The sequence below is a fragment of the Arabidopsis lyrata genome, assembly GCF_000004255.2.
Source record: "Arabidopsis lyrata subsp. lyrata unplaced genomic scaffold ARALYscaffold_2, whole genome shotgun sequence".
Taxonomy (NCBI): domain Eukaryota; kingdom Viridiplantae; phylum Streptophyta; class Magnoliopsida; order Brassicales; family Brassicaceae; genus Arabidopsis; species Arabidopsis lyrata.
This window is the reverse complement of record NW_003302554.1, coordinates 10805571-10816388: the sequence shown is the minus strand read 5'-3', so window position 1 is coordinate 10816388 and position 10818 is coordinate 10805571. Positions and strand designations below refer to the sequence as shown.

At 32.0% G+C, this 10818-nt stretch overlaps 1 protein-coding gene across 1 annotated transcript; it reads left to right on the top strand.

The window, feature by feature from the left end:
* The first annotated feature begins 8814 nt into the window (after positions 1 to 8814).
* LOC110231097 lies at positions 8815 to 10256 on the top strand. Its single transcript, XM_021035956.1, is given in 2 exon segments — positions 8815 to 9224; positions 9227 to 10256. Coding segments are annotated over 2 exon segments (459 nt in total). The 5' UTR covers positions 8815 to 8846; the 3' UTR covers positions 9308 to 10256.
* Positions 10257 to 10818: the final 562 nt, after the last annotated feature.

Below are 10818 nucleotides of genomic sequence, written 5' to 3'. Positions count from 1 at the left end.
ATGATGGAGAGTAATGAAAGGTGACTGTAATATATATACACTTAAACACACACGTTTTCTTACTTAATTTTCAGGTTTATTTAATTTAATTTTTTTTTTGGGAATTATTTTTTGGAGTTTAAGGTTTTGTGTAGTTTACAGTAATTTTATAGGAGTTGACAAAAAATAAAAATAAGAAAACTGACAAACTGTTGCATTTTTTCATCTAAATTAATATTTTTAAAACACAAAATAAATTAATTATGGAGAGATATATAATAGAGTTTTTTTACATTAGATATTTAATATGTGTAATGTGTTTAAATGAAACTTTCTTAAACATGAAGGTAATAACTAGTACTATAAATTAGTATTAGGAGGGTGATTGCATGCATAACATCAGAGTAGTATTTTAAAAAATATAATTTAACGTTCATAATATCACAATTTTTACCAAATGATTTTTGTAGGCAACTAAAAAGAATTGAAAGATATATAAAATTAGAAAATAAGAATTCTTTCTACATCGGATCTAAAAATGTGGTCCAACACGTATTCTTGTATATTCTTAACTCTCTTCCAATGAAATATTGTTTTAAAACTTAGTATATATGAAAAAAAAAAAAACATTTTTAATTAGTGGCTACAAAATCGATTACAAGAGTTTCAACAAATGAAATTAGAGACTTTTCCCTATTACGCAGCTTGCGAACTTAAGAAAATTATCTCATACGCAGCTAGTGGATTTTTTTTCTTATATATATATAACAAATCAACACAGTGTTTTTTTTTGCCTTCCTTGAATATGAACTTCCCACATGTTTTGTATACCAGTTATACCTTCTTCGTATTTTTAGGCAATTACCAGTTATACCTTTCTAGAGATTTTTTTTGGTAAAAGGTGAAGTATTTATACCATTTTTTTTTTTTTTTTTTTTTTTTTTTTTTTTTTTTTTATACCAGCTTTCTAGAGATTTGCCTACAAAATATCTATTTGTAGCAATTTGATTATACTTTGGTTTAATAGACATGGTTTTAAATCGGACAACGGATGCGACTATGGTTCGACAGCATATAATTGTAAAGTTCCAAGTCTTTGTTTTATAATTTTCTTCAGCCTAGGACAAGTCTTTGGTAACGAATCCGATTTATAGTAAAAAAAAATAACAATAATAACTGAAGTTCCGATTTAAAGTATATTTTATAATAAAATAATAATTATAGTTCCGATTTTGTATAGCAAATCCAACACAAAATTTTCTTCACAAATTCACAATAGGTTTTGCTAGGGAATAAATGCACTACGAATTGTATGTGATTGTGTTGAACATTTTTTTGTAATTAATATAGTTGAATAATAAGTCGCACTTCTTCGTTTTATATTATTTTTAGTAGTTGGATTATGTTCGGTAAGTACTTTAACATGAAAAGAAATATTGTTTCTACAATATTCAATATTCAATTAGGAATATGATTATTGTTGCAAGAAAAATACTCTGCTAATTTGTCATGAGTGGCAAATCTTTAGCTAATGGTAACCTTAAGACAAGTTTAGCATTACATGATTCGCCTAAATTAAGCTATATGTAATACTAAATGATTTTACAAAATTATATACATGACTTTGAGTGATTCATTTTAAAATTTAGTTACAATTTAGACTAAACAATTAGTTTATGAAATTATTATTTTTCTTTAATTCAAGAAAAGCTGATTTCGAATATGGGGACACATTTTGTGTAAATGAGAAAGATGACAAACGATAATGAGGCGAAAGCAATATGAAATATGGAACACGGTTTCTCTTAAATTTGAGACAATGATTTATTCTACATTTGTTTTTTATGGAGTAGCTTTCTTTTTAAATTTATAATAATATTTTTGTAACACTTTTAATTCTTTCTAAATTTGGGTGGTTGCAACTTTCTGTGATGTCTTATTTTAATTGATTAGTTTACCGGAAAGAATTTTCCACTTAAATTGAGAACCGAGCAAAGGTGCCACCACTAGCTTTGCTTTGAAGAACTGAAACCAATAACGCGTTGACGTGAGCTTTTTTTTATAATTACACAAAACGATAGATTTGATCCAATTATATGTCTTTTGAATCTTGTGAAAATATTTATTTCTTTGTCAAATTAAATGAAACTCAAAATAGTATTGATAACTATAGGAATTTAATTTCCGTAGGACCATGTCTACGTTCATGAATCTCATCAACGGTTGTATCTCACAACATATTTAATATTCAAAATCCTTAACAAAAATAAATTGATTCTAAACCGGAATATTATTTTCTTGTACTAGCTAGTTTTAATCGAAATTTATTTATATAAATCATTCATTTTTTTGGTAGGCTTTATTTATCATTCATGTAACAATGTTTATGCTCTTGCTTTAGGATATTTAAATACTTCTCGTAATTTGTTTACCATCAAATCTTAAGAATTGATTCTCACAATTCCATTTTTTTTTTTTTTTTTGGAAGCTTTAAATGGAGTATGATTTATGGATAAAACACGGCAACATCATTTTACACCGAATGGAGAGCTGTAGAGAAAGCGAGTATAGTTTCAATTTGCAAATAAAATTTGGAATATATAATGTATCATCAACTTACTTTAGAGCTCAAATTTCGATGACACTTCAAACAAAATAAAACTATACTAATATAAGAAATAAATACGACAAATCATTTGTCAAAGGAGAAAATAAGAAAAGAGCTAGATAGTCCCATGCTTCTACGGTTCTAGTCCACTTGTCTTGTGAGTTGTGGTAACGGGACCAGACTATGTTATCATTAGACATCAAGTTATGATATGTTAACTCCATTAATTATAGTCACCATCAAGATAAGCTCAAATGATATATCTCTTTATAAATTATTGTTTCAATATAATATTATATTTATTTCGCAACAACAAAATATTGTTATGTACATCTAAGTGTGTAAAAATAAGCTAAAATATTGAAACATAAAAAAAAAGGGCAATACCAAAAGAACTTGGTAGTCTTTGTTATGTATTTTTCTTTGAGTATATATGCATTTAGGAATGAATTTGATATATCTTGGTGTTGTGTTCACATTTATTCAGAAGGAACCATTTGGGTATCAAACTATCAAATGAAGATGAACGATTATTCGTAATCATGTTACATATGACATGAGACGAGAGATTTTTCGCTGCTAAAATCAAACTCAAACTTGGACACAAAATAGAAAAATAAATTTATTTTTTATTTGTAGTTTACGGTTTATAAAACTAGCAAATCAATACAATAAAAATACTAAGGATCTTTCTCGGTCTAACACCTCAACATTATGAGATATTTTCAGCATGACACATCATTAAAATCGTTATCCAATGAAAACATTTCGATTAATATAACTCAAAATTTTTGGCCAATAATAATTCTTCTCTGTTCTATATCATTTTTTGTTAAGGCTTATCTCACTATTGTGGACTTATTGTTTGAAAAAAGTGGGCTTATTAAAAACTGTAGCCAATCAGCATTTCAATATTTAATAGCAAGTTCACTCTATAGCTTCAATATTTAATTGTAGGCTACATGAACGGCTAATGTTAGATTTTCGATAATTAAACATAAACAAAAGTAAATATTGAGACGAAGAAGAAAAACTAAAAAGAGTGTTCTATGTACTCAAATGAATAAATTAAGTGGTTTCACTTAAACTTTTCCTTATCCACTGTGTAACAAACTCCAACCATCTAAGTAACTTAGCAACTAATCTAAGATTCTTGAAGTTAATAGTGAAAAATATTTACATATATTACAATATAAAGACAAATCTAACATTTTTAAAGTTAAATATATACTAGAAACACAAAAATAAAACCAAACATATATAAAAAGTGACTATACGGTACATTTTTTGTTGTAAAAGTAAGATATAAAAAGGTATTTATTTATTTTTTTTTATTATTTTTTTTTTAAAAGGTATTTATTAATATCTACATATATAATATAATATAATAAGAACTATTAAAATACGAACAAAAGTAAAATACCAAATCTAAAAAACCTTTTAAATTTTAACCATTTATACTTTATTTTCAAACAAAATTAATTTACAAAACTACCCAGCGACATAAACCATTTGATGCATTCACCTCATGAATGTTGTTCACTAAAAACCATTTTATGTCAAACAACTTATTCAAAAATGAAAAAAAATTATAAAAAAATATGTGGTGTAGCGTTGGTTTGGACCTTCGATTCGCTCTCTAAATTAGAGGGATTGGGACTCATATCATTATCTATTGAGAACCTTGAAAGCTTGGTGTCTTCTCCACAGCAGAGGAGCTTAGCTTTTTAGTGCTGCATTCTCTAATAGCTTTACTTGTAGCCGTGGTAGTGATCCTTGATGACTTAGCTATTCTGACATTTCATGCACTTTTTCATGTTTTATTGATATTAGGTAGTTGTCGTATGCTATACGTTAATGACTAAAAAGGTTACAATTTTCGTTATGCTCATATATCTTTTATCTATTTTATCCATGTTACATAATGTGTTAAAATGCTTTATATAGTTTGATCAATTACAAAAAAAAAATGGCTTGGGAAGCCTCTTTATTTCGACTTCGCCGTTTCCGGGAGAATTATTTTGGTCATGATGCTTTTGGCTTGGATCTTGTCTTGCTGGTGTGGTTGCCTAGGAACTCTTTCATTGTGAGGTAGTCTCAATCCACTATAAGAGGAACCGCTTATCGTTGTCTCGCTTTGCTGCTTTGGTTTGCTTTGTGTAAGGCCTTCAGTCATGGTTTTGATTTGGTAGGTATGGATTTTGTGTTAGATTCCAGATTTAATTTGTTGAGTCTCTTGTTTTAGTTATAATTTATTCTCTGTTTGTTTCTCGCTGGCTTAGTTTCTGGGAGTTAAAGTTTCACTGTTTGTTTCTCGCTGGCTTAGTTTCTGGGGGTTAAAGTTCCGCCGGCCTTTGTATTCCGACAACGTATTCCACCCTTGTTATATAATCATTCAGACAAAAATCCTCTTTATTTAAACTTTAAAGGCATGTATAAATTTCTTTATCTACCTATTTGCAAAACCACCTAATTATCATGCTATGCGGTATTTGATAAGTGTAACCCACAAACATGAAAATGCTTAATGGACAAAATACCCATAGTTTAGGTACATGAGTGATGTTTGGGTAAGAAATATGTTACGAAAGAAAGTTAAAATAAAACAAAAAGTAATAATTTATTTTGAATCATGTCTATTTCTTAAGTACACAAAAAGGGTTAGTAACAAATACTGTGATTTATCTCTTTATCAAAAATGAAAAAAAAAACATATTGTGATTTCTTACATTTGCAAATGATGTCTAATAAAATATAATTAATTTATTATATCTTCGGCTTGTTTTTTACTTCATATATGTTTTTTTAAAAATTCAAGTTTGGATACTCTTTTGTTTATGTTACAAAAAAAAAGCAAGATAACTTTTATGTGTAAACCAACAATATAAATTTCATTGTGGATCTGGTAGTGCATAATCTTGATTTAAGCAAAAACCATTAGTAATAAAAATAATTTACAAAATATATCACGCGGCATAGCGGACTAAACCACCAAACTAAACGGAACAATCATTGTTAGTTACAGGATTCAATCGAATCTAAGAATATCTAGGAGGGTAAGTATATGCAGCTATCTCCTCAATAAAAAAGCGTAACTAAAAGAAGCGCATCAAGCCACCCACTGTTCCTGTTGGAGTTGTGAATATGTGGTAATATTCTCAGGAGAACTTTATACTATTATTGTCTCAGCATGCTTGAGTTTAAACCTAATTTGTCATTACAGGTACCATATTTGGTAGTTAAGAACAAGGGAGATCACAAACCTTTGAATGTAGGTGCTATGCTCTTGATCACTGAAACAAAAGCCCCATTGGGTCGTGTGGATGGGTACTTCTTTGGATCTGTAACGAATCCTCACTATATTGTGAGATTGGCGGATTCAGAGATGCAAGTCCCTCAAGGTATAGGTCTCTCGTTCATCGAGGAATTTACACAACATATTGAGGAAGAGGGTCTATACAAGAGATTTCATTATCCAACCGGATATGAGTATGACTTAATTGAAGAAGAAGGTGAGTGCGGCCCAATGGAAGTTTTGGGAAGGACTTCATATCATCCTAGTACTTCATAATTTTTTTTAAAACGGAGCCATCAATCAATATTATTCTCAAACAAAAAATGAGTATTTTTACATGTGAGCTATGAAATAAACAGTCATAATACATGAAATTTCTACATTAAATTTAACTTTCTACCTTGTTTTATATCTTAGGATAATTTATGTTCCAAAATTGTTCGAAAGAAATTCATTAACCAACAATAAAGAGGTATACTTTTTTGACAATATTGTTTTCATCACAAGTATATTTTGTTTATTTTAACGATATTAATATGTTGTATATTTTCTTTGCATCGTGTACTACCATACAAAAGGCCTAAAATGATTTGGGATCGAATTAGTATAGGTCCATTACAATGTTCTGTCTGACTCATTTGTTTTCCAACTCCCTCAAACATTTAATATATATGAAGATGAAGATATTGTTGATTAAGGGTATATCGTTGACCTCATGACTAGCATGATCATGATAATATTATGAAAAATGACACTGATTCTTGATTGTCTTCCTCATGGCAATAGTCCGATGCTACATCATCTAATCAAGGTAACTCCGATTACAAATTTTTTGGAGCAAACACCGCCCAAATGTTCAATAGGTTGATGATTTATTTAATGGATATCAAGGAGAAACTCATTATATGGATGGCCAATATATCCGTAATATATTAGCCACATAGTTTTCTAAAACACTATGTGGTTATTGGCTATATGTTGCTAATACGGATATTTTTCATCATTTCACAAACATCACTCCAATTTGCGTTGTATATGAGGATTTCTTACCTCAACAATTACTGGGTTTCATCAAATGCGACGATAGCCTTTTCTTTTATGAGATTAGATTTATTATGGTATTACCATGGTGCATGTGTTGTGGTCTATGAAGATCTATGGCGTATTGTGAAAACTTAATAAAACTCTTCAGATATTATTAGTATAGGCAGCGTTGTTGGGGGTAATTTGACAAACAAAAAACAAAAATTGACTCGAGCCAAAAAAATTGACGCGAGGGAAAAATAAAAAAATTAGGGTTACGGGAAAAAAAAATTAGACACACCTCCCATGATTCGAACTTGATTAGTGTCTCTAGTGAAATGTTTAAACTGCCACTGTACCACGGTGAAATTTGTTTTTTTAGCTTTAGTACGAAATATGTTTTGGCTCATTTGATGAATCCTAGTATCGTTACTTTGACGCCATGAATGCGACTAATTTAACATATTCTAATATTTATCTCATAAGAACTTTGTTCTTTAAAATTAAAAAGTAAAAAATATATCAAATTATAATATTAATATATATATATAATTTTTTTTTTCTTACCATATCTTTCTAGCATCATATACGAGATGGAAACAATATATATCTAGTCTCTCAGCTATACTAAGATTCAAAAATTTATTTTTCGAAAGGATTTAAAAGCTTATATTGAGAACGTATTTATTTTCGAATCTAACTGTTTATTATAAACATTTGCATAACATACTTGAATGTAATTGTATATTGCAAAAAAGACAAACAAAAATAAAGAATTTGACCAAAAGAAAAAAGAAGATGTGACATATTTACATGTGGATTAAGGAGACTTCAATACTTGGTGTCAGATTTTTTTAATGAAGGCATACTTTTCTTCTTGCTCCAAGGAGAAAATTCCACAAAATATGAATCCAAAATTATTTTTCATTGATGCAAAAGCATATTCATACAACAAGAAAAATTGTAGTCTTTGGCAACTAGTCTCATATATAAAATATCGATCTAAAGATTAGATTTGTAAAATGATGCTTTTTAGATATGAAGCAGACAAGAAAACCAAGGATATTAAGAAATACTTATCATCAGGAGCTAATTGAGTTTAACACAGTTGAGTTGCCTAAAGTGTTTCTGACTTGCTCGATTTTCCGCAACCGCCTTGTCGACGGCTTCTTTGCCTTGTTCGTCAGAAAAGATCGTAAAAAGATGAACTAGAGTGTCCATGATACAACCAAGGAGAGGAATACTTGAACATTTGGATGTAACTCGAGGATCTTGAGGATGATCCATATTTATTGATTGATCTCTTGAAAGATTGTAAGAGAGGATGGATAAAAGTAAAAGTAAAGAGAGGTAGTGGTGTATTTATCTAAATCCTAATGCAAAGAGTGAATCGATGTCCACATACTCTTTTGACGATTTGAAAAAGTAAGTTGATCTCAAAGAATAAAATGCTTTTGAGATAAAATGCCTTAGCTTTTTCATTTTTCTACGTGGAAACTTCAAACAAATAATGCATCCACTTAATATTTGTAGTGAAATATGGAAAGAGAAAGAAAGAAAAGCGAAACTAGTTAGGCAACAACTGCTTTTTCAATTTTAGTGTCCTCTATCGTCTGCATTATACTATAAGATTTATATTTCTCAATTGATGGATTATTGTTGAATTAATGCTTTTACGTGCCTTAGCTGATTAAAATATATGCAAGATAGAAATATAGATAATTGATAAATTTTCAATCTTTTCTACAGAAGAAATCCATTTTTTTCTTAAAGATACTATAAACTTTAAGGATCATAAATCATTTAGAAATAGTTACTCATTCTACTTTTTTTTTAATTGTTGTGGATCCAATTTTACAAATTGTAATTGTTGTAGATCAACAAAAACCACTTAGTGTAAAAACGCTCCCAGACCCAGTTATCGAGAAACCCTCGTTTAAGATGGATTCCGACGCCGGCGGAGGTGCAAATCGCCGGCGTCGGGACTTTGCTTCTCCGATCTACCTGTTTTGGTTACTATTCATGCTCTCTATGCTTTCAGCTTCACTCCTCACCTTGCAAACTTTGTCTCAACCTTCACAAATCCTCTTTCCCTCCTCATTCAACGGCGACCAATTCAGCGACGGTGGAAGATGCTGGGGTCCGGCGTTTGCCCTCCCACCTCACCCTCTGCTCGCAATAGATCCGTCAAAACCACCTTACTCCGGCGATGTAAACCTTAAAGCAAAATCTATGGCCATCGCTAAGCTTTACACCTCCAAACCTAGATCTGATTTGATTCCCCCAGAAGAACACTCACACCGGACTTCGTTGATGGCAGGAGAGCTTCCTCTTGGACCGTCAGATGCGCCATGTCCGTTGGAGTCGTCGACGGCGCACGGCGGTTCCTTCTTCTGGGTTGAGAAATCATGGCTTTCCGATCGCACTCTACTGGGAAAAATGGTGAGCCTTCTCACCTATCTTATCGGCTTATTCAGATCCGCTCTTAAGACCGCTCTGTCAAGATCTCTTTTCTCGTATCCGGTGACGGCCTCCATCTCCGATCATACGCCTCTGGCGATGTCAAGTCGGGATCGTGAGCAGCCGCTCAGTCCGTCGAAACAACGGCAAGCACAAGGCAAAACCCTAATTGTCAAGATGGGCCTTTTCTTTGTGATAGGCCTACCTTCTTCTGGCCCACTAAGCTATCTCCTACGGCCCAAGAGTATTTGTACATTCCCATCTTTGCATCTACTAGACCCAGGTCTGTCCCAATTATTTTTTTGTCAAGCCCTAATTTATTGATGTCTCTTTCCCCTGTTGAGAATGGCCGAGGACGCCACCCTCACATCGGATCGAAACCAATAATTAGGATCGACAAATACCATCCTTTAATCCTGATGGAAGATAAGTTTAGAGTTTTAGAGCAAATCTCTGAACCCTTTTATCCCTCTAAGAATCCTTTGTAACCATCCTCTTCAATAGAGAGAACTATTGCTAGACCTTCGACCTCTTTGCGGAGAAACCGTGTTGGTTTCCTAATCTTCTTTTTAGAAGCGACGTGCATTGAGTCGATATCACCCAAGGTCAAGGAATTTTTATCAACGTCACTAGCCCTTTATGGAAATGTGACCATTCAACAATGTCCCGAAATCCTCGTGGAATTGTCTTCGACTCACCACTATATCGTTTGTGGCAAGCTACTATATTGTTCTTGTCTCCGATGTTTGGACCTTTCGTCGAATTACTCTATCTATGTTATCTACCAATCGCTTTTAAGAGTACTAGTTGCTATCTTTGTTGTATCCAACGATGAGGTTGATGTTTACTTAACATTTGTACTTGCTATGGCTTGAATGAATGAAATATGTTTTGTCCAAAAAAAAAAAAGATATAGGTAGTTTTGGTTCATGTTCATTAAATTTTTAGTCTATAACACAAATTATAGTAGTACATTGTTGGTGATGGATCCCGCAAATCGGATCCAGCCCAGAAAAATAATGGAACGATGGAACGAAGTGGGGTGTTAGCCCGGTTCAAGGGACGGCCCAGTAAGTTTTGGCCCAGTAAGTTTTGGCCCAGCTCGAGTGAAACGTTGGGATCTCGCGAATTAAATGAAAGGCGGGTCGCACGGAATCTGCGAGATCGGCGAGATTCGAAACGGAAACAATAATGGAGGCAAGATCTGCGGCTTGATGAACGACTTTGGTTTCGAATCGTGTAATTATAAATAGAAAACGAAAACCATTGTAAAGGGGAGGGAATTCTTGAGCAATAAACAGATACATATACTTCACTCTTTTGATTTCTTTTTCACGATTGTTGTTCGAATTAGCAAGGCTAGACGACCCGACACACATCATAAAATTTGTATTGCGGATTCCGACATCCACAATTTGGCGCTAGAAGGAGGGGATTTCTAGTCTTTTACCCC